The sequence below is a fragment of the Phaseolus vulgaris genome, chromosome 3 (genome assembly GCF_000499845.2).
Source record: "Phaseolus vulgaris cultivar G19833 chromosome 3, P. vulgaris v2.0, whole genome shotgun sequence".
Taxonomy (NCBI): domain Eukaryota; kingdom Viridiplantae; phylum Streptophyta; class Magnoliopsida; order Fabales; family Fabaceae; genus Phaseolus; species Phaseolus vulgaris.
Window position 1 is genome coordinate 44,519,393 of NC_023757.2, and position 26,046 is coordinate 44,545,438.

Sequence of the window (26,046 nt, forward strand, 5' to 3'; positions counted from 1 at the left end):
GGAGAAAGCATAACACAAGGTCAAGAGGGAAGAAATTAACGATACTGTATTACTTATTACTAAATAACTAAATCTGATGGTGTGCACCACGCAGTGGGTTGGATTAGCAAGCGGATTTGCATCATCCTCGACAGTAAAGATTAAAAAAGAATGGTTAAAGATCTAGAATGAGTTTTCTAATTTTTTCTAGTGTGAATTTGAATCCTCTTAATGCCGCTTTTTATCTGTCTCAGACAACCTTAGAATGAAATTTTTAATGTTCAAAATCCAGTGAAGTAACTACAATTGTTTGCGATTTGGATCATGTGGTCTTTTGTTGGCTCTTTTAACAGTTAGAAATTAGTCAAGTAATTACAATAGTTTTAAAGTAAAAACTGTTTGTAGTTTGATTCTGTTTACTAGTTCTTGAAGTTGTCTTTTATGGGTAATCTCAGCATGTACTACTGACATCTTATGGGAAATGTCTTCTTATTTTATCACTTCTTTTGGTAAAAAAAATGGATTAGAAAAATGGGGACAAAGGGATTGTGTAACTTTTGGAGGGAGGGAGGATGTTATAGTTGCAAGCATTAAGGGTCACCACTTAAACAAAGCAAAATAAAAACCTTATAATCGATTGTCTATCATTATCATAATTTGTATTCATTATATATTTGAACATCTAGGCATCTTAAAGAACCCAATTCCATTCGTCCTCAGGATTTGATCTTTGTTGTGTTTTCCCTTCTCCGGTCCCGGCCACCTCAAACTTTAACACCACATCATTCTCTTTAGGTCTCTATCAGTTGCTGGTGGGTGGACTTAGACTTAGAGGTTGACATATCTTTCTCTTTCTCTCTCATTCTCAAGCCGTTTTAGCGCCACCCTTTTATCACTCAGCTTACAGCAATCTAGCTCCAAAACGAACAAGAAGAGAGAGAGAGAGGGATTCATGAATGCTTTATTAGGGTTCTCATATTTGCTTCCCTTCATCCACTACTGCTCCTGAAACCTCTCCTTTTCTTTCCCTTTTCTCTCTTCTCATTCTTTCAATAATCCTCGGGATCTGATCTCTTTCTCACCTTGCGGATAGAAACTACTACTAGATGCAGTTGGTGAAAGCAAAGCAGTTTTGAGGACAAAGAAGAGGAGATTGAGTTCAATTCCCGAGGAAAACAGTTAACTTTCTACTTTGCTTTTCCTGTCTGTTTTGTCCGCTTGTGTCTCCCTGCCTTTCTTTCAGTGCTGTTGTTTTGTCTGGTTCTGTTGGATTTCCTTTGACCAAGTTACGACAAAAAGGTTGTTGATGAAAGAGAGCTTGAACAACTTTCTCATCAACCCTATATACCTCAACATTTAGTGCAGCGAACCAAGTTTTTTGTTTCATCAGATCCGTTCCGGAATTCTACTTGGAGTCTATACGTAGTCATATCTTCAGAGGGAGCATTATATCAAGGTTGTTCTTTGCCCTTAATTTTCTTAACATCCTCTTTATGTAGTGCTTTATACATTTCTATACATCGATCTGCTATATCATATGGGGTTTGGCTTCTTGCTTTTTAGTTCATGCTCTTTACTATATATTTATCATGTGAATGTTTCTAAATAATTAGCATTGTTAAAATGGTGGATCATTTAATATATTCTATTTGTTAACTTTTAACAAACAAGTAAGACAAGAAAAGACAGACAAAGGAGAAACCCGAGTCAAATGGTAAAACTCATAAAATCTTTGACAAGACTGCGATCTGTGTTCGGCTGGTGATTGTATCGCATCAACACCACCTCCAAATCATGGTTTAACCCCCTCACGCCGGTCTTCTTTTTGGTTTTACACCTAACCATACAAGGCATTTGCATATATATCCAAGGGTAAACCGAACAAACCACTGTTTCTGGTAATTGATGATGTTTTTTCTTTTTCTAACTATAATCGCTTGAACAAGAAACTTCTAAGTCGTGCTATTACGCCATTATGAAAATGTGACTACCTTTGAGTGCTCTATCAACCTCTTTGTAGGCTGAAAAAGCTGAATGTTTGGTGCTACAGTATACAACATCATTCACTACTTCATCCTACCCCATAATTGCTTTGTTAAAAGTGTGTCCTCTCTGCCGTGTTCCCCAGCTTAATTTAGTTTTTCTTCTTTAAGGAAAATGAGTCAACGTTTCACAAAGTAAAGTTCTGGAACATCTCCTATGGCTTCTTCGTGAAGCTATTACTCAGACCATCATCGATAGTATTATTTTCTTTTCGTTTGTTATTCATTTTTATAACTTGAACTTGATGTGTGTGAGTGTAGGAATATCTTCTTCAGTACTTAGTATTGTTTAATTTTCATTTCATTCTTCTTTTATTTCGTCTGCTTTCTGAGTTCATTCCTTGGATCTTATTAATCAAACCTAGCTGGATTCGATGTTGAAAATATGAACTTGGGAAAGACGAGAAATTTCATGTATAGTTAAAAAAAATTTGATGGCGTAAAGTTGTTTAATTTTGGAGCAGATTTGTTTGACGAAGACTGGGGATGCTTAGAAGTGGTTTCTCATTGTCCAAGTATGAATGAAGAATGTTAATCCAGTGCTTTTTCAATCCCTAATGCTGAATTATAAATGATTAACTGCAAAAGTTCCAACTTGCTGATATATACGTACGATGTGGTCTCTGCCATTAGTAATTTTGTTGATTCAATACATGTTATAGTCTATGGCCTTTTTTATAGCATGAAGTCTATAATTTTGTCAAATAAAGATATATTACATACTGCACAGCAACTAAGTGGAAGGATAATTAACATATGTGTTTTCCAGTACAATTTTACAATTAATTCATATTGACTTTGTATTACTCGTTTTCTTTTCCTCGTTCTTTGAAAGTTACAAGGGACGTGTTTTATAACTACCCAGTTTTTCTTTCTTGCTAGTTATTACACTGGCTTATCGGTAACTCAATCTTGGACACGTTTCCGTTAGCTGAATTATGTATGACTGTGACTAGTCTCTATTGTTTATGGGTACATCACAATGGTTTCCTTATCAATCTTGTTGCTTTATATAAAACGTTCATTAGATAGATATAGAAACAAAGCAACTGTTTTACGTAGTGTCTAAGGCATGACTTACTCTTTTCCATTTGCTTTGCTTTTCTACTTTTCGTTTGTACTCTTTAACTCGTTACTTTCTTTATTTAGACTCGTTAAAATATCTTGAACCTTCAATCACCTCTATCAGTACTCATGTTCTACCTTTTTTTCTGAATAGTACTAAGCATGTCTGATGTTTTGTCAGGAGGATTGGATCACTTTATGTTCTTATTCTTGATCATGTACTTTCTACCCTAAACTAAACGATCAATGTATATCATATATGTATATATTATTGCTATCTGCATAGCATTGATGCTTATCATCATTTATGGACTGGTCAACTGTGAACAATAAATTATATATGTACGAGAAAAATGTGTTAAACGTCATGTTTACTAATTTTGGTGTGTTTTTTTTCTCAAATGGTACAGGTTTTAATTCTTTGAGAGCGGAAATGAACACATTTTCGCATGTACCTCCAGGCTTTCGGTTTCATCCGACAGATGAAGAGCTCGTAGGTTACTACCTTAGGAAGAAGGTGGCGTCTAAAAGGATTGATCTAGATGTCATAAAAGATGTAGATCTCTATAAAATTGAACCATGGGATCTCCAAGGTACGTAATTATTACAAAGTTAAAATTAAGTAAGGCATGCATAAAAGAAGATGTATAGTATGCAAAATAGTATAATGATGAGATATGTTACTATGATGTAAACAGAGTTATGCAAAATAGGAACAGATGAACAAAGTGACTGGTATTTCTTCAGTCATAAAGATAAGAAATACCCAACTGGAACTCGGACAAATAGAGCTACAAAAGCAGGATTCTGGAAAGCGACAGGAAGAGACAAGGCAATATACTCTAAGCATTGCCTGATTGGCATGAGAAAGACTCTTGTGTTTTACAAAGGAAGAGCCCCAAATGGACAGAAGTCTGATTGGATCATGCATGAGTACAGGCTAGAAACTAATGAAAATGGAACTCCTCCGGTAATTTCCTTTCAAATTCATATACAGTTACTCATTTATTATATCTTTACTCACTCATTAGGTTATTGCTTATTATAATTTTCATCTAATAATATGTCATAATTTTTTTTATTTAAACAATAAACTATTCGACCAAAATTCAAATATATATAAATATTACAGTAATCAAAATCTCGGGATTTCTTTTTTCTTTTTTGTTATTTTTTTAACGATTCGCTGCATGCTGTCAAGTCCATATAGGTTCATCAAGTACTATTCGAAATAGATATTATTTCATAATATTTTCAAGTATTTGTAAATTGTCTAATAAGTAACACAAAATTATTCTGCACGCAAGAAATCAAGCAAAAATCTTATAAATATATATATATTTAGAACTATGTTAAATATATTTTTAATTCTTACAAATATAGGAAAACAATTTTTAATTCATTAATTTTTGAATGATTTAAATTCTCATAAAATTTGAAGATTTAAAAACTTATAGTTATCATGTTTATTTTTATTTTTATGCATACAAATATGTTAAGATTACTTTAAAGTAGCATGTAATGCTAAATGCATGTAACTTCTAAATGCATATACCTCATCAGTGATGATAAAAAAAAAAAATTACTGCTGATAGAAAAAACGTTTTATGGCTAGTATAATCATTAAAATTAACAAAACAAATTGCAAATCAGATTTATTCATATTTTATACCCCTTTACATTTTTGTATGATTTTATTTCTAATGTCCTCCATCTTATATACAATTATGAAGCCTATTAATTACATTGCAACAACTTGTAATAAAACACTTTAAATCTAACAAAATTTTAAAATTACTCAGGTACATGTGCATATTGGATTTTTGTGAAGTGGAAAATTGCGTTAAATTGACTTCATCTACATTAATTATGTGAACTTTATTTTGTTTAAAATAAAGATAGTAATATATAGTATTAAGAGTCTAACCTAGCTAGCATACAAATATATCAAAAAAATATCATCCGATAAATACTCCAATTAATTTTATTATATTATTTGCTTATTTAAAAAGAAAATCAAGCCCCTTTCTACTTTCCACACCGGGTCAATGTACACTCATTTGAGAACAAAAAGTGTTTTTTTTTAATTGAGAAAGAATAAAATATATTAAGAATAAAGAGTGTAATTCCCTTAGATGAAACTAGAACCAAACCTCACCTTTTGGTTGAATCATAAAACCTTTCCAGCCAGCCTAGTTGCTCCCTTTCCCAATGTTTATTTAGCATTAGCCTAAATACAAATAGAATGCTCATTAAGTTCAGTTTAATTTTTTTCTGATAAAAAAAAGTTCGGCTTAATAGTGGGATTTGGAATAGTCTACATAAGATTTTGGATTCAAAACTTTGTTGTCTCTATTTAAAATAAAATAAAATAAAACATAATCCAAATAGAATAGATCATTGTTTTTTTTTCAAGCTTTCACTTTTTGGGTACGATAAATGTTTCATAATCAATATCAATGATATATTCAAAGAGAATAATGTTAAACACAGCAGTTTCACAAACACAACAGTTTCACACTCAAGGTGTTAATCTCTTACAAACACTAATGTAATGTTTCCAGTTCTTTGGGAAATTTCAGAGAAAATAGTATTCTGCTTATTTGCATGCATTTATAACATCCATTTCTGTTAAATTGCTTCAGAAAAAAAATCATATCTGCTTAAATTTGCACCGATTTTCAACTCCACACATAAAAGTTATTCATATTCATATCAAGTTGTTATAAAATAATAGTATATTACCAGCATGCTGTTCATTTTTGAGACCTTGTGTTGATTACTTAAGTATGAATATATATTTAATTTGGACATAATTTGTAGTTAGGGTTTAATCATTAACTTTTGAACTGTTCAGGAAGAAGGCTGGGTTGTGTGTAGAGTGTTCAAGAAGCGAATGACTACAATGCAGAAAGTGGGAGAGTATGATCAGTCACCCTGTTGGTACGATGAGCAAGTTTCCTTCATGCAAGATTTTGAATCCCCCAGGCGCATTTCTCAGCCTTATGCATCATACCATCAGCACCATCCCTGCAAACCTGAGCTCATGGAATTGCAATACAACAACATACCCCACGATGCATTCCTCCAACTTCCACAACTTGAAAGCCCCAAAGTTACTCACTCAGCAGCCAGTTTGAGTTGCAGCTCAGTTGTCCCATTTGGTTATGAAAGCAGCAATAACAAAAACAATGGAAGCACCTTGCAGTTCTCATCACTCACTCAGGAAGAACAGATACAATACTGCCACCAACAAAGTCAAAATTCCCTCTATTGTACCAATGATAATGCGGTTGACCAAGTCACAGATTGGCGAGTACTTGACAAATTTGTTGCTTCTCAGCTCAGTCACAACCAAGATGTTTCCAAGGAGACCAGTTATTCCAATGCACCTATTTTCCACGTGGCTGAACAAATTTCTGTGGTAGCCAATGGATCCAAAAAGGAGCAAATTTCCCAGGAATATGCTTCAACATCTACCTCCAGTTGCCAGATTGACCTGTGGAAGTGAAAGTTTATAAATATATATACATATATATATAGTAACTAAAAGATATATGATGCATAATACTAATTATAGGAAGTGCGTATAAGTGAACCTTGGAAAAAAAGACAATAGTGTTTCTACTGGTTATTGTACATAATAAACCCAGATGTTTTATATATCATTAGTTGTTGAACCTCTGGAAGCTGGAGTATAGACTGCAATGCATCCATTAATTAGTTGCAATTCATCTCTCCTATATATAGCAAACAATAGTGCTTGAAGGTCAACTCTACTCTTTACGGAAGAAAGTGATCCATGGTGGGAAGATTTCTGTGCATTAATATTAAAAGTTATGTGTTCACTACAGCTTAATTTTGCATTTATGAAAGTTATATATGTATTCAGTTTGTTCTTGAAAATAGGGTATTACTTGGATCTATCAGAATCCAGAAGTGTGAGAATGGAGGTATGAAGATTTGAGAATCTAAACTATGCATGCTTCTGTTATATACACACACGTTGTCCACTGTGCTAGTTTAGAATTGACTGTAATATGTCTTTTTCTCCAGATCAAATATATTTATTTGAAGCCTTATTACCACCTCATCAAAGAGGTTAAATTAAACACAAAGAATAAAAAAGGAAACAAATAGATTTTATTGGCTAAGATCTTACTTTTGTTTCGTTAGAAAAGTTGACATCTATTCTTTCATATCTGCGCTTTTGTAGGAAAGACTTCGTAAAATAGAGTGATGATATCTAAAATTACTGAAACGAGATAAATATAGCCTGCAAAAACTCGTATTGGATTGTATTATTTTGTAAGAGCTATACCATTATTATTATTATTATACACTTTTAGACCTTTCTATAGCTTTTATTTTCCTCTTAGTTGGGTTGCCCGGGTTTGACCCTATCTGTGTTTCTCAGGGATCCATTTCAATTTCTTTCTGTTCTATTTTGATAATAAGGAAGTCAAGGACAAAGATGATCTTTTGAGATCATCTTACCACTGTAATCATTGAGATAGCAAATGTTTTTTACCTAAACTCTCGATTATCACTCGCCAATAAAGTAAGATTACTTGTTAATGGAGTCATTCTATTAGGAGTCAAGCTTATATATTATCTTTCTGAGGATACGACCAATCCGGTACCTAAACGCCAAAAACACATTGTGTGAAAACCTTCAATGGCCTACATTTTCGATTAAATACATCCCAAAGCCTCAATTCTTCTTTTACATTGGAGTAGTTAGTTTAAAAGGATAGATAAATGGGATGATTCTATTCTAACTTTTTTTTCGCATCATTTCTTATTCTTCAAGTGAGGGATAGGACAGAAAAAAGATAGAATGAAATAGGATGAGTGATGTGAAGGAAAAAAAGAGTTTAACACTAAAATTAGTTGGTGATGAGTATAATAGATAGGTAGTGATATAAATTTGTGATGTGTAGAATCTAAAATTAGTCTAGTTACTCAATTTAAAAATTAATTTATAAGTTTTATTAATAGTATAAACGGTTTTAGATACGAATATTTTTTTTAAATCTTTAAAATAATATTTAATTTAATTAATATAATAAATAATTATTTTTTATCTAAAATTGAATTTTATTTAATGATTCTATCCTATTGTAAGTTGGTAGCATATTATTCAAGAATGGTTGGAAGTACCAAACTCTTTTTTTCCAATATTAATGGGATAGTTTATTTTTCAAAATTACGAGTACCATATATTTTTTTTAAAAATATCAATTAAGAAATTAGTTTATAAATTTTTATTAATAATAAAAAATATTTTAGATATTAATAATTTTTTAATCTATAAAATAATATTTAACTATTTTTTTTATAAAATTAATTTTTATTTAATGATTATGTAGTAATATTTAGTCAACTCAACTTTCTTAGAAGAAAAATTTAATAATTCAAAACTATCTAAAAAAGGTTGTGAAAAATTAAATGCCATACAATAAAAAAAAATTAAAGCATAATCGAATTTCAGAATTCATTATGTGTAGATTACCTTTTGACAATTCTAAAAATAAGCAATTCCTATGTTTCAGATTTTTATTGCGAACAAGCTAACTGAAAATAATAAATACAGTTATACACTTGTAGTGTCTCCACTCAGAAAACGTATGTTAAGTTGGTTAAGTTAACCATATTATAGTAATTTTTTATTAGTTTACAGTAAAAAAGCTTCACGCTAGTAATTTAGAAAAACTAAAGAAGATGTTCCATGCATACTTTCACACTAGTATATAGATGTGCTGATAAAAAAAATAAAAAAATAAAAAAAAACTAGTATATAGATGCTCATAGTCACAGTCACAGTGAGTAAGAAAAAAAAAACAGAGAATGTCCTGAAAAATGTGATAAAAATAAAGAAATAGTGTCAATCAAATGTTTCTCTAGTATGTCAAAAAATCAAAGCCATAGCTAAAAATGAACTGAACTGTAACAGTTAGCGGAGATCCAATATGATCCAACAGGTCGCTAATGAGAGCGTTAAGAACACAGTCTGCTATACCAAACTGTTATGGCATTGATAGAATTCCGAGTTTAACTGCATAGTTGAATGCAAAATAAAACGAAGATACGATCATATCAAGGTCTGGGACATATACTACAGGAACTCCTCAATCCAAAAAATGCCGTTTTATATCAAACAAATATTACCTTCACTAAGAGACATGTTTGGCTCCATTCACTGGGCATGATAGCTGTGTATATACGAAGATGGCTCCTCAGCTTCTCTGCCAAAACACTCCTCCATCTAACACATGCGTTTTCTCTGCATAACGTGCCACTTTGAGTAACTGCAAGCTGTCAGACAAGTCTCAAAATGTTTCAACATATATAACAGGTCGCAAGAAGAGGAGTTTCACCAAGAGTGACGTGAGTTTTCAAAAGTTGTTGGTTTATATACCAATGTCGAAGCAAATCTTAAACAACCAATCATATATGCGTATGATATTGAAGGACAACGAGTGGTTGTTTGTGTGGCTGTCATTGAAAATTGACGACAGGTTAAAATTGTTGTGTCGGAGTGAATTAAAGAAGCAAACCAAATTCCTTTCAAGTAATGGAACGACACAATGATTAGGCGTGCTCCCGTAAACCTAATCATGATGCCTGTTTCAACTCATAGTGAGAGACTCATCAGTTGCACAGAAAGAGAGGAGTGTGAAAGAGATTAGCATGCTTGGCACAAGGAGATGAGGAAGGAGCACCGAAACAGAACTTTATCAAGTGTTTCTTTCTTACTGGCTCTTACCTCATTAGGATTTATCTTTTCATAATATTGCTTCACATGTTTTCTTGGGGACAGTAGAGTAGAGAGAAATTATAGACTAGGGTTCGCCCTGAACTTAAAGCCAAAACAAGCAAGACATGCGCATTGATCATGCCGTGTGTGACTCGATAACTGGGATTATTAAAACAGTGCACATAATATAAATATGAAAAATGATAGTTTAACAAATTTTTTTAGTTGAATATTATATTTGGAGTTGCATAGAATCACTTCAGAGTTTAAAAACAAATATATATAATAATTAATAAATTTATAATTAAATGATCGAATCACTGCATGATGAATTTATAAAATAATAATATTGAAAGTTGTAATGTGATGGTATAAAAAATTAGAATTGTCAATTTATTATTACTCTTTAATATGGAATTCACTTAACAATTGAATAAATTAATATTTTAAATATATTTATTTTATTTTTTAAATTTAGATTAGGTATAATATTTCTTTATTTTTATTTAACAACTAAATATATTATTATTATTTTATTTTAAAAAAATATTTTTATTAATTAAATATAATATTTTATTATTATATGGAGTTGTAAGGTGGAAGTAAGAGAAAAATAAACTTATGAAAGTATCATTATTCAGATAAAAAAAAATTACAGTATTTGACCATGTTACTCAATTCATATGAAGGTAACAAAAGTTACATCATTTTGTTTAGTTCCCAAAAATATTAAACTTTGCTAAGTAAATTAATAATTCATTTCAGTAAAAGTTTCTCATTAAAAATTTACTTTAACAAAAGTACATAAATATAAATAATGATAATAATAATAATAATTAGCTGAAAAATAAGAGAGAAGAAGAATGGCATATTTCGTTTTTTTTTTTCTATTGGGATAAACAATATCCCAATATAAATATTGTAAATACTACTGGTACAATATAAGAGAGAAGAAGAATGAATATTTATTTAGTATAAAGAATTGAGTAAATGGGTTTGAGTAAATAGAAGTACCTAGTACTTCTATTTATTAAATTTTTATTGTTGATTAAAAAAAAATAGATATTAGTACAAATAAATACTCATAAGTAAATCAAAATATTTTACTTTTAAACTTTTATTATTATTTACAAATTTATAAATATTATTTATAATTATTTTAAGATTATTATTGATCATTATTATATATATTATTATAATTATTATTACGGTTAAAAATTAAGTGTAGCGATATGGGACTGGAAACCAAATCTTTTCAATAAAAAAAAACTTTAACAATTACATTATCCAAATTTATTTATCATGATATAATTATTATTATATTTTTTCTATAAAAAAATACTTTAAATACACTATAAGAAAATCATGAAATAGAAATCAATTTTCAAAGAGACTAAAATAATTAGTCGCAATAGTAACTAAATTAGAAACCACTTTAGAAACTAAAAAAAAAAAATGGTTTTAAATTAGTTTTTAATATTATTAACTAGTTTCTAAATTGGTATCTAATTAACGACCAAAATTTTTGCTACCAAATTTAGAAACTAAATAATTGGTAGTTAAAACCTTGGTTGCTAATTAAATACCAATTTAGAAACTATTTAACAATAATAGAAACTAATTTAGAAACCAAATTTTTGTTTAGTTTCTAAAATGGTTTCTAATTTACTTACTATTGCAACTAATTATTTTGGTATCTAAAAATTGATTTCTATTTCATGATTTTCTTGTATTAGTGATATCTCAACCCGTTTAAAAAAAAAAAAGATTGGTGGCCATCTAAACCAGAAAATAACATAAAAAAACTAAAAAAAAAAAAGGCTCTTGGCCTAGTATGTTCAAAGCCTAAACCAAGTCTGCAATTACATATAAAGCAACATCAAAAACCAGTTCATGCTCTTGGCCTTTACCCTCCATCACTGCATAAATAACCCTGCAGAGCTTACAGAGGTTCTTCCAAAACTTCCAGCCAAAAACAGGATACCAAAGACCTCCAAAAACATGATCGTCCAAGATTATTATTATATTATAATTATCAATATTAAATATTATCAAATATTACAAATATTATTAATAATATAAATAATAATAATAACATTAATAAAAATATTAATATCATTAGTATTATTTATATTATTATTACTATTAATATTATTATTATTATTATTATTAATATTATCCATATTATCAATATCATTAATATTATTAACTTTTTATGCGTACTATTATTTATTATTATTATTATTTATGAATATTAGTTATGTTTTTATAATTATTTATATTATAATAACATTTTTAATATTATTTATATTATTAAAAAAATTAAAACTATTAAGATTTTTTTATATTCTTAATATTATTAATTTTTAATAAAAATATTTATATTAATAATTAATAATAATATTGAATTTACTTTTGGATTCGTGAGTAAAATTTATAAAAAATGTAAAATTTCTCTACGGGTAGAGATTTGTGGATAATATGGGTGGATAATATCGAATTCACCAACAAATTCAGATCCATGGATAATATCTGTAGATAACGCTAAATTTATCTATGAATTTAAATTTGTGGATATATAATATTCGTAGATAACGATGAATTTACCTACAAATTCATTTATGTGGGTAAAAATTCGTTGAAAAATTAGATTTTTTTGTAGTATAATACACTTTGTTTTGGATATTTGATGATGTTTTTAAGTTATGTTTTTTAATAGATAAGGAGATATGTAAGTTTACAAGTTTTTTTTTTGTTTATGTCTCTATTTTTGAGTTTTTGTAAGGATATTTAGCCTATCCTTTTGTATATAGGTTGAGTATCCCTTAAATACTTTTTTTAATTCTTTATTTTTTATTGATAACAAAATATATAATTACAAGAAAGTTTAAACTTATATGCAAAATAGAAATTACAATTTAAAGTATTAAGAGCATTCACAAACTTTGGTTCAAGAGTTATTCTTTAATATTGTACCCGTAAGTATTATATATGTATAAATTTATTAGTTGTCAATAAAAGAAATTCACAATCTTATTTAAATATATAATCATAAATCGATACTTTGATATTGAAAAAATTATTTCCATTGAATAACCCAATATATTATTATTTTAATCATATTTATTTTATATTTTAATATAAATTATTAGTATATACTATTATATGGATGTAAAGAATAAGTATTTTGTACTGATAAAAAAAATAAGTATTTTGTCAATCAAACTATCATTTTTCTAACACAATTTCATTTAACTTATCAATCTCTATTCGTATTATTATAATATAGTTGTTAAATAATTGGCAAAATGTTATCACTGCCCTTCCTAGGAAATAGTTATATCGAATAAGTTTGAACTAGTCTTTGCAAACCCAGCGTCAGGTTTGTCATCCTTGACACATATTCATGAGTTTTGAAAAATCATAAGTGGTCTGGTTTTTGTTGACTTGCGCATGTATATTTTTCAACCATTATTTTTTCTAAGAGAAAAGGGTAATTTTTGCAAATGATTGAGGAAGAAAAAGGATAAGAAGAAGTAATTAATATACGTAGATTACATAAAATATCTAGTACATAGACAGTACTACGTACAAAATACTCAGAATGAGAAAGAGAAATGATATTATTTGTGGATGATGCTATGCAGGCCAAATGATAATAGGGAAGACTTTGAGCTTGAGGTGACGAAAGCTACAATGAGAATTGGTGACAAAGTGCAGACCTAGCTAGGTGGTGGTCCCTTTACTTTGGAACAAGTAAAATAATAGGGCAGCCCCAAAACCATGAGCACCAAACTGTAATGCAAAGAGGACACATTACCTGTGAGACATGTTGGGAAAAATCACACAAAGGAGACAACTAATTCACAGTTTATCATTCATGTTTTACTCTTTTGTGTTATTGGTACTTTATAAATCCACTTCAAAGGCAAGAAAGAAGGCTAAGAAACCTCCTTCCTCAGAAAAAGCATGTTAAAAAATAGAAAGAAAACAAAGGGTTTTGTAAAGACCAAGCAACATGATTGTTCCATCTTGGCTTTTAACATGTGAGAGTTAGGGTATTCTTGACCATTGCATGTGTCATTGTGGGCTTTCTTTTTTTTCTTTTCTTTTTTGTCCGCAATCATTGTGGGCTTTCTTGAATGTTCAACTTGGCCCAATTCTTCATTCACCTCTATACATTCTTCCTAAACCTTCATACTTTTACTATTTTTTTTTTTAATTCCAACTGTACTCTAGAGGAAGAATGTGACATTTTCTTCTTTATTTTTAAAAAAATGGTGATAATTTGTGGTTGGTGGTGAATGTTGAAGTAGGTTTTATGATATTTTTAGATGATTGTGTTTTCGTTTGCTTATTTTGTTTATTTCTTGGAAGCTACAAAATCCAGAAAAATAAATTAGCAAAGTGCAAAAAATAAAGTATAAAACTCAAAAAAAAATTATCTAGGAAAATGTTAAATTTAATTAATCTTCTCACATAAAATTGATATCTTAAATATTATAAAAAAAATTAGAATGTTGTGACTTGAAAGGATATGTAAAACCGCAAAGTTACACCTAATATTATTTTTTATTTTTTTACAACTGATATTATTTAAAATAATAAGACTATGTTTTATTTAGATTTAAAAATTTAAAAATGTTAAAATCGAATTTTTACAATAATTAATATGAAAATAGGGAAGAATTTGTCATCAACTAATGCAAAGGTACTTTCTGTGCAAGCTGGTCTTGCTGTTCAGGCCCTCTTTAATAATAGTTATTGCCAAATAAACCTGCTGCATTCCCCTAGCTATTAGTTTATGCAAGAGAAAATCTTATGGAAAAGAAAATAAGAATAGAAGGGATTAAAGTACGAGATAAAATAAACTACATGATAAAGAAAAGTATAGAAGCCATTCTTTTCATCAAATTACATAAAAAAAAATGTATGGAAAAATGAATTACAAAAAATAATGTTATATATAAAAAGTGTTAAAATTAATTAATTTTATGGTTTAATATATACACGGTTCGTCTAAATATTTTACATTGAGATCAATCAATGAAAAATCATTTTAAATGTCATTTTAAAACAATCAATTTAAAATTAATAAATTATCATATAACAAAAAGTTAAATAACAATATAAAAAATTATATTATTAGTGTATTGTAATTAAATTGTAGTTTAAAACTTGTATAAGATGTGCAACAATTTTTTAGACAGATTAAAATATATTTAGATATAAGCACGTGTATTGTATTTTCTGTACAAAAAAATATAATTTGTAGGTGTTTCTCAGGATAATGAATTGCTATACATTGATATGAAGAACATATTGCTATAAATTATTAATATTTATTTATCAATTAAAAAATTATAACAGGTAATCACTATTTTAAATATACCCTTTTTTTGCACTTATCGAGTAAAGGGATAGAAAGTTGTATAAAAATTGTTAAAATAATAAATTAGAAAAATAAAAACTGGGTAAGATTTATTTATTTTTTAAAAAATTGAGCTTGACGAGGAAATTCTCAGCTGATATAGGTTGATACAAAACATTCTAAGGTAACTAAGTGCTATCCTCAGATTTTTCGTAAATCTAATCATTCTTATATCGATATTCATCAGTTAATTCTTCCAACACAAATTAAGTTTTTTTAGAAGCGACACAAATAAAAAATGTAAATTTTGCATCATATAAATTTCGCAGCGACCATTTGTTTTGCGCAGGTCTATCCAAGGCACGGTGACTACTGGTCGTTAATCAATAAACTCATGTATTAAATTGAGTTGAACGAAATAGAATAATAAATTATTTGTCTTCTTTAAAATATAGTTGTATTTTGCTTTTAGTTCCAAACAATCTTTTGCTTGAATTTTAGTTTTTCTTTATTATTTTGTTTCATTCCTTTTAATACATTTATTTAGCTTTCGTTATAGTACATATAATATGCGATTCATTTGGTTCTAATTCCCATCAAATATGTTTCAAATGAACTAATTAAAAATTTTAAAAAAATGTTCTAGCGAGCAAAAAGCAAGTAAAGATCTTCTAAGAACTGAAATCAGAGTATAACAAAATCTAATGTGAGCCTATTTTTGAGTTGAAAAGTAAATTACAATATTTTTTAAATTAGTCTCATCTATAGAGTTTGCATTAAAAGTGCACATAATGTCAAAATTAATTCATATTCTTTAAATTTAAAACAAATAGAATAGGGTTAAAGGAAGGTCCCACTCCGATACAAGGTTAGTAAAGAAAGAAGCCCAATTTTTGTGGATCGATGAATGTGGGTTTTGAATAGGACTTTGCGGGCTAATCTGTCGATTATTATAAGGCAGTTTCTTCTTACATTCCCATATTTTACTCCTACACTCCCCATTTTTTTAATTCCTTATTTTGTCTTTCCTATTTTATCATTCATTCAACCTCCATTGTTTCTTACTTGTGAGATAACAAAGAGTACTATTGGAGGTGAAGGACTTATAGGTGTTGAATTTAATTAACTTTTTTTAACTAATACAAGTTTTATGTGAAGTTGACATTAATTTTATTTTTTTTTGGATTATACAACTGAAAGTTTTCAGCTGCAGCAATCTGAAATAATAATTTTAAATTATACGACCCAAAATATATTTATGAATTTAAAAACCTATTTTTGAATTATACCATCTACAAATGTGTTTCAGATTACATAATTTATAATTTAATTAAAAAAAAAATTATACAAATTAAAATACATTTTTAAATGGTATAATCTAAAACATATTTTGAATTAAATAATAAAAAATATGGTATATGGAAAATTTAATAATATTGGAATTAATCAAAAATATTTTGAGAAGTAATTAAATAAGTGGTTGTGAAATGGTTAAATAGATTATAAGGATTCTCAATATATTGATATAAGATATCAATGATATAATATAACCATATATTGACTATTTGATGTAATATGACCATAAGGTCTATCATTCTCTTTTATAATTATCTTTTAACACACAAAAAACTATGTATTGGGCTTTCTTTTACTTAGTTTCTACTTCTTCTTTTTTATAAAGTTTTCGTGTTAGGTATCACTATACAACTTGACATCTCAGCTAAGCTGACACCTCAAGTAACAACAATCATCTGCCATCACATGGAAAAAAAATTATTAAAAAAAAGAAAAAAAAGAAAATACAAAAATATGGGGGAACTAGACCAAAACCCATATGTTAACACAAACGATACATAGGTAGATTATACCTATTTATAAAGAATTTTAAGAACAGACTAGCTGGGAGTCTATTATACCAATGAAATGATTCTCTATGAATAGATCCTAAATTAGCCAACTTATCCGCACACGCATTCCCTTCACGAAAAATATGAGTTACCCTAAACCTGATTGTCCCACAAAAATTAAGACAAGTATTCCATCGATTCTGAAGCATCCACGGAACATTAGTTCTAGCAGTAAACGCAGCACAAACCAAGACAGAATCACATTCAAGTCAGACATTAGTAAGTCCCATTTTTTGAGCTTCCTCCATTCTACTTCTTTTAATATTAATATATTTTTACTATTTCATAAAACTACATATTTAATATAATTTCAAATTTTGACTATATTTAGTTATTTAAAATTAATTTTACTAAATTATTTTTATTCAACCAATGGTAAGTTCTGTTTACTTCGTTCCTTCTGAAATTATTGATGTTTAGCTATTTTCTTTATTCTAAAATCAAAGATGTTTTAAAACTTTGAAATCTAGTTAATTTTCTCTTTTCATATTACTCTATTTAAAGTAACTAGATTATTCTTTCCGAAGAATGCTACACTTAAAACAACAAACTATATTATATTAATTTATATCAAATAAATGTACTTTAAATGAAATGTATTCATATCTTAGCTTATTAATTTTTCTTTAATCTTCATACATATATTAACCTTAAATTAAATTCTCTTGCTTACATTAAAAAAACATAAAACTAATGGTATAGTTGTCAAAGTGTATTATATCCTTCCTCACCCGATCCACAATAGGCTGATGAGTTAAATGGACCCAATTACTTAATTTTAAAAAATATTGTCGCTTTTTATTTTTTTTTTCTTCAATATACTTTTTAATATGAAAATTATAATTAAATTCTAAATTATTAGAATAATTATGACAAAAAAATCAACATATTATATAGATATAATGATCATGACATACATTAATATGTATAAAATAATATATATATATATATATAATAATTTAAAATATCATATTAATATATATACTATTTAAAGGTAATTGTACAAATTTTAGGGGAGAGAATGTCTTCAAAATTCGTCTTTGTCTTACCCTTTTCGTCTCTCATTTCTTCCGTTAACTCTTTATCTCGATCACTCGTATTTTTTGAAATATCTTTCGATCTCTCGGTATGAGGTGTTCTACCAATAAGGGAATTCTTTGAAGCTTAATTCAATATTTTTATATTAATTATTTATCAAAGAAAACTAAACTAATGAATTAAATACTCTATCTATTTGTAGTACTTGTTAATGGGCCTATTGACCTGTCACATCATATTAAACCTTTTGCTTATCCTCTATTAATTGATTTTCAATACTTAATTAACTTAATTTGTCTTCAATTTGCATCTCTTATTAAGACTGGCACTAACGTTCTTATTGTTCTTTACTTCTTTCGACTTCTCGACTTTTCAACCTTTCGACATGTCTCCCTTCTAATATGGCTAGTTCACTAAATAAGATCCAAATTTCAAAAATTAATCTAATATTTTCAATCTCAACAAATTAAATAAATAAATAATAAAAAATCATCTTAAAGGTAAAATAAAATCCAAAATCATAAAAATATAAATTACTATCAAAATTGATGCCTCCTTCTATAACCTCAAAGAAAGAAAGCTAGGAAGTATAACGGGTAGAATGAATCAATCTATACCAAAATTACACTCTTTTTTTTTGTCGTAGTTGGATTCAAACTCTTGCTATATATATATGATTAATTTATTAATTTAAACTCATAAAAATTATTAAATAAAAAATAATTAGTTAATATTAATTAAATTAGTTATTATTTTATAAATTAAAATATTTAAAATAATTTATATTATTAATAAAAAAAATTAAATTAATTTTTAAATTAATATATAATATTAGCTACTAATTACTTTAAATTTTAAATTAGTTACTATAAAAAATAATTTATATTTTAAACTTAAAATAGTAGTTAAAACATTGTTAATTAATGTTAGACATCAATTTAAAACTATCTTATAAAATTTACGAATAGTAAAAAGTTTTTATATATTAATAATGTTTTAATATTATAAAATAATATCTAAATTAATAAATATTATAACTAATTACTTTTTATCTATAAATATAATTTTTATTTAATAATTTTTTTTAGTACCATTTTAAAAAATTTAGATATTTCTTACACCAAAATGTCCCCAAGAAAATATCTATATTTGACTAGTACAATTAATCGATTTTAAGATGATATTTTGATAAAGAAAAATGAAAGGAGTATTTATTAGTTTAAAAATAAATAAAAAAGAACGTACTGTGACGAGCGTCCTCTCTTTAAACTGTAATGTACTTGTGTCTGAGGGAAGGATGGAGGCAAACGGACAGCACAGGCACAGGCACAGGGCACAGGCACAGGGCACTACTAATTGTAAGAAAAAAGGGAAAATAAAATAATAGTAATAGCATCGCATGCACATTCAATTTTCTACTTTATCGGTTTCTACACACAACACAACACAACACATGGAACTCAATGTATCTTCCATGGGGGAAGCGCATGAGTGCACGAGAGAAGAAGAGATTTCAAAGATCCTCATATCCCCCACAAAACACCAACAAACACCTCTTACCAGGCTTTTTCAGACACTGCCTTTTCCTCCTATTCCTTCTTCCTTCCTTTCTTTACACTCATCAAATATCCATTCTCAACATATTATTATTTCACATTACACTTTTTTCTTTTATCTTTAATAACGTGTTTATTGAAATAATTAAATTTATTTATTTTTATCAGAAAAATAATCATATATTAATATGACCGGTATAGGGTTCATAAGAGTTATGTTGTAAGCAAATAAAAGAATTTGAGAACAATTCATACAAAGAAAAAGAAAAATTCACCATCTTTACAATTAACAAATACCATGACCTAAATTTTATAAGATCAATCACAAACATGTTGTTGGGCTCTTCACCTTTAAAAATTTATTTTTTTCTATAAGTTTTATATAACTAACCATACAAACCAACAAGGTTTCTTAGTTTCTTTTTTCTTTAAAAAATAACACAAGTAGAAAGTGGAGACTACTATGATTGGACAGTACATTGAATCCCCCAACTAGTTATAGCTTATTTTCCAAATGGAAGAAAAAAAATTACGGAAAAACATAAAATGAATTATTTCTCAGTGGCAGAAGGGAGAGTTAATGTTACTAATATTCAACACAATATTCCTCTTTCTCAATTTATCTTTAGTAACTTGTTTATCACTAAAGTGTAAAATGATAAAAGATACCCTGTTATTAATATATTAGTATATTAAAAAATAAAGTTATTTCACATAACATATATTCTATTTTATAATTTATCTTTCTAATAAATAAGAAAAACAATTAATTTAAAATATTTCGAATGATTCAAGTGGAAGTAATTACAAGTGACGATATTATTCTAAAAAATGTTAATGAATCTCAAATAAGAGAAAATAAAGTTTTTTTAGTTATTTATTCTCATTTTTATTTTTATTTGAATAACAGAACATACTTTTTACTCTATTTTTTTTTAATTTTCTCCATGTTCCAACAAGCATGTTGAAAGAGGTAAATTTTGTTCACGAGCATACAAGATTTTCTCCGGTACATGCGCGTACGGTACATACAGAGAGCACTTTAGAGAAATGAATTAAGAGCATACATAAATTACACAGTGAGATACCCACTGGGATTGTGGTTTCCAATAACCCTCATAGATTTTAAATCGTCACTGTGTATTCTCATACAAAAAACTTTAATAAGATCACATTTATATTTATTCAATAGAATGCAAAGCAAACTCTATTGTTTGATTTTGGATTACTCAAATAAACATTAAAATTTACATCAAATTAATTAAATTATTTTAAATTTATAACCTGGTGGATTAACCAAAATCAAGTCTGTCTAACTAGACGACGACTAATTCCAAAAATTAAATTTATTATTACAAATCTATGAATTTAAGCTAAAACAATCATAAAATTCTATGGTGCAATTAATTTTTTATAGTTTTAATTATGATTTGGTGGATTTAAGTAACCCACAGTAAAATATATTGTTGACTCATTTTAATAACAATATTATGTGTGATATTTTTACAGAATAATGTTTTAAAAAAATATTTTTTATGACAATAAACCTAATTAATTAAAGCCGAACTAAATTGTTTTTAGTTAGGCTGATGATGTGGTTGGAATTGTACAAAATTATTTAGAAAATCTAAATTGATAAAAAAAATAATTTAATTTTGATCTAAATCTGACTCAAGTGGTCTCGTGCGCACCGTACTCAATCCTCAACTTTCAAATTCATTCTCACAAATCAATTCACACAAAAGATTGATACTCGTAAAATAGTTGAAGAACAAAATATTCAGTGTATTCATGATGAGTAATATAAAGTTTAACAAGAAAAAAAGCTTTAAGAATTAAAAAGTAAAGATAAAAACATATTTACTAGTATTGAAGATATCAAGACTATAAATAAATGAAAATCTTATCTTAAAATTAAATTAAAATTAATATTATTTTTTAATATGATATTAGAATTTATTTTAACGAACCTTATTATTTAACGGTAAGGAATGACAGTTAACTTCTTAATAAATAAAAAAAAATAAAAATAGTGATGTTGTTGATTGTGATTCCGAGTTAGAAAGTTTGGGTATGGTTGAGATGCAAAGCTAAGTGGTAGAGGTAGGTAAAGATGAAGTAGAAGTTGGGCATTGATTGATGGAGAAAAGTGGGATTATTATGAGTTTAAAAAAGATGTATAAAACAAAGAGTGTCTTAAGTACTGTTGGTCTCATGTGATGCAGGCTTAGTTAGGAGTGAAAGGTGAAGAGACGAGACCTTGGTTTGGTGGTTGAAGAGAGTTGTGCACTAATTAATTAAGTAGCTTCTGCTGAATTTTGAGAAAACCCCACTGGCAAATGTGGCCAGTGCCTCTAAACCTCTGAACACTGTACTCTCTCTACTCAGGTTTAATTGGTCACAACCCCCTAATGTTAGTCTACTCCACTAGACTTACTATGCCTTTTCTGCCACACATCACTCTCCTTAATTGTGCATTTGGTACAAATAATTCCAACTTTATACCAACTTTTCGCCACCTACCTACCCAACCTTCATGTTTCTGTCTCCATCTAAAACATCCATCGCCATTTTCTTTTCTTTTTCTTTCATATTCCATTTACTTCCTTCTCCTCTTTACTAATTACTATTCTTGCTACAAAACAAACCAGAGATAGACTAAATACACAACTAGTCATTTAGGTGGGGAGAGGGAAAAAAAGTCGAAAAGAGAGTCACAAATATGTGATAAGTATAACGATAATCATGAAAAAAAATAAGGATTAAAATGAGATGAAAGACTAGAATTGCATATATGTGGGAAGAAATACAGAGTGAAAAGCATCACTTTAATTTGTGTTATTTCATGAAAATTGACTTTTGGCAAAGACTCTTACGATTTATACTATATTTTTTAACGTACTACGTTTCCATATATTATAAATTATATTTGTTAAATTATTATTTAATATATGACTCGTAATTTTCCTTTAATTTTAAAAAAGTTGGTTCTGGACATTTCTTTAAATCCTTAAATGCAACATGTATTTTCTGAATGTAAAGAAAAAATAATTGTGCCACTTTTTTGTTGTCGGTATAACAAAATCGAAATGTATGAATATATATTATATTCGTTGATCCCTTATTCACAAACACAATGATTATCTAAACATATATAGATACCTTTATATTTATATATTAATTGAAATTATATTGGACATCAATTATTTAAAGGAAGGAATTTTTGTCCGTTAACGGAGATTGAATTTAGTCAAATCGCGTAAAAAAAATTCTATATGCTTATTTGTTTATTTTTTCATTTATTTACCCTAGTCTATTTTTAAGTTTTTTTTATTATTATCTAGCTTTTCTAAGTGGTACACTATTTAGTGTCTATTTCTGTATAAACTGGTGTAGTAAACATGGAGGAAGGAAACTAAATCATCTTGACTTTCACAAAATATAAGGTTGAGAAATTCATTAGTTTAGAATGATTTTGTGTTATGACGGTTGAAGATGCGTGCTCTTTTGGTTCAACAAGACTCTTATTGAAGTTTTACAAGGTGAATTCAAGTTTGACAAAACCATGGTTGAGAAGGACAAGATTGTGCTATTGAAGAAGGCTTACAGTGCAATTTTTCTAAGTCTTGGTGATAAGGTGTTAAGGCAAGTTTCAAAGGAGAAGATCACAACAGGGCTATGAACGAAGCTGAAAAGCTTATATATGATGAAGTCCCTGGTGAAACGTTTGTACGTGAAGCAAGTGTTGTACTCATACAAGATGAGTAGTGATAAAACATTTAGTGAACACTTGCATGAATTTAATAAATTGATTATTGATCTTGAAAATATTGATGTCCATATTGATTATGAAGATCAAACATTTTGTTGTTGTGTTCTCTACTTAAGATGCATGATTATTTCAAGGAGACTTTGTTGTATGGAAGAGAAACTCTCTCTCTTAAAGAGGTTCAAGCTGTTGGGAAAAACGGGTAATTTTCCCACTAAAACAAAACCCTAACAGAGCTACCCGACAAATAATATTGAATAAATAAAGCGGAATAATAAAAGAGATAAAGAGGAAAAACACACCCGAAAATTGTTAACGGAGTTCGGCCTGTTTAGCCTAATCTCCGAGCACAGCAAAAACAACTCCCTTTTATTATTATGAGAGAAGATATTACAAATTGGGATATATAACAGTGAAGGAGAAGAGTTTAATTTATAACCCTCAAACCTCCTTCCCAAACAATGAACCCACCGATGTGGGACTTGGGATTAAGCCAAAATCAACAAATCTCCACCTTGGCTTAATTTCAAGTCCCACCTAAAACAAATCTTCTCACAACATAACAAAAAACAAACTTTACAGTGCTTCAAATTTGCGCCTCCGGGCGCCAACTTCAAATGTGCAAAATATTAACCAAGTCTAAACAATATTCAAACTTGGCCCTTGTAACCACCTTGCCTTGTAGCAAACATCTTCTTTATTAGAAAATTCTTCTTTCTTTGCAAATACCCATTTGCACCCAATTGCCTTCTTACCTTTTGGTAATTGTGCCAACTTCCACGTCTTGTTCTTCTTCAAAGACTGCATCTCCTCTTCCATCGCACCCGCCCAATTACCACTTTCTGAACTCAGAATGGCTTTTGGGTAAGTGGATGGAATGTCATCAACAACTGGAAGTGCATAGGCAACCATATCCATGAAACGAGCAGGCTTCTGAATATCTCGTCTTTGTCTTCTAACTGCAATTGGCGCTGATTGTTGTTGAGATTCTTGGGTAGGAACCTCTTCCTCATCTGACTCTTCTTCTGCCATAGGAGAGTCACTTGTGGTATTTCGTGTTGGGATCACCACTGTCGGCTCAAACTCCACCTGCTTCCGAACACACTCCACCTGTTGTGGAGTACTATCAGCTCCTTCTGGATTTACCTTCTTTAACATGGCAGATTCATCAAAGGTAACATCCCTGCTGATAATCGTCTTCTTTGCCTCTAGACACCACAAACGGTATCCCTTCACTCCAGGACTAAAGCCCATGAAAAGAGCCTTCTTTGCCCGTGGATCCAACTTTGATTCAATCACATGATAATATGCAATAGAACCAAAAACATGCAAAGAATCATAATCAGTTGCAGGTTTTCCAGACCATACCTCTAACGGGGTTTTGCCATCTATAGCAGATGATGGCAAACGATTGACGAGATGTTGAGCGTATGTCACAGCCTCAGCCCAAAACTCTCTGCCTAACTCAGCATTAGACAACATACAACGAACTTTCTCCACAAGTGTCTTGTTCATACGCTCCGAAACCCCATTCTGCTGTGGTGTTTTTCTAACAGTGAAGTGCCGAACTATGCCACAATCTTGGCATACCTTCAGGAACGGATCACTCTTGTATTCTCCTCCATTATCTGTTCGGAGAACCTTAATCTTCCTTCCTGTCTGGTTTTCAACTTGAGCTTTCCACTTAAGGAAAATTCCAAGCACATCATTTTTGTTCTTCATAGTAAACACCCAAACTCTCCTGGAAAAATCATCAACAAAAGTGACAAAATAATGCCTACCTCCGATTGACGGAGTCTTGGCAGGTCCCCACACATCTGAATGCACATAATCCAGAATACCCTTGGTATTGTGAATTGCAGTGCCAAACTTCACTCTTCGTTGTTTTCCCAGAACACAATGCTCACAAAATTCAAGTTTGCAAGCCTTCGTACCTTTCAACAATCCTTGCTTGGTAAGAATTTGCAAGGATTTCTCTCCAGCATGTCCCAACCTCATATGCCACAACTTCGTTGCCTCAGCATCCTTCTTAGTGCTAGAAGTTGTTGCCGCTACTGTCCCCACCACTGTACTACCTTGGTAGTAATACAAATTGTTCTTCCTCACGCCTTTCAACATCACCAGTGCTCCTGAAGTTGCTTTAAGAATTCCATCTCGCATCGTCACAACTAGGCCTTTAGATTCTAAAGCCCCCAATGAGATGAGATTCTTCTTCAACTTTGGCACGTACCGTACATCCCGCAAAATTCTGGTGGATCCATCGTGATTCCGCAACTTGATTGAACCTATCCCGACTGTCTTACATGGATTATCATTACCCATGTAAACAACCCCGCCATCGAGTTCTTGAAAATCAAAGAACCATTCCCGAATGGGACACATATGATAGGTACAACCTGAATCCAATATCCACTCATCTGGATGCAATGATGCTGAAAGCGAGACAATCAACACATCACTTTTGCTTTCTGCAACATTTGCATCTTGCAGAGCCTTCCCTTCTTGATCCGAATTTGCCATTACAGACTCACAATATAATATTCAATATTACAAATAATT

General features: G+C 29.3%; 1 protein-coding gene and 1 long non-coding RNA gene across 2 annotated transcripts; one reads left to right on the forward strand and one right to left on the reverse strand.

Annotated features, from left to right (window-relative positions):
- The first annotated feature begins 685 nt into the window (after window positions 1-685).
- On the forward strand, window positions 686-7,168 carry LOC137808040 (NAC domain-containing protein 7-like). Its single transcript, XM_068608935.1, has 4 exons — window positions 686-1,435; window positions 3,497-3,679; window positions 3,785-4,056; window positions 5,944-7,168. Exons 2-4 carry the CDS (start codon window positions 3,520-3,522, stop codon window positions 6,595-6,597), a joined length of 1,086 nt encoding a protein of 361 aa, XP_068465036.1. The 5' UTR covers window positions 686-1,435; window positions 3,497-3,519; the 3' UTR covers window positions 6,598-7,168.
- On the reverse strand, window positions 5,846-9,608 carry LOC137808041 (uncharacterized). The gene is made up of 2 exons (XR_011080642.1): window positions 9,258-9,608; window positions 5,846-6,585 (listed from the first exon to the last, which is right to left on the reverse strand). It is a non-coding gene; the product is annotated as an uncharacterized lncRNA (long non-coding RNA).
- Window positions 9,609-26,046: the final 16,438 nt, after the last annotated feature.

Coding starts and splice junctions, on each gene's coding strand:
- LOC137808040 (XM_068608935.1), top strand. CDS start 3,520: ATGAACACATTTTCGCATGTACCTCCAGGCTTTCGGTTTCATCCGACA. Junction 3,680..3,784: donor TGAACCATGGGATCTCCAAG/GTACGTAATTAT, acceptor TGATGTAAACAG/AGTTATGCAAAATAGGAACA. Junction 4,057..5,943: donor ATGAAAATGGAACTCCTCCG/GTAATTTCCTTT, acceptor TGAACTGTTCAG/GAAGAAGGCTGGGTTGTGTG.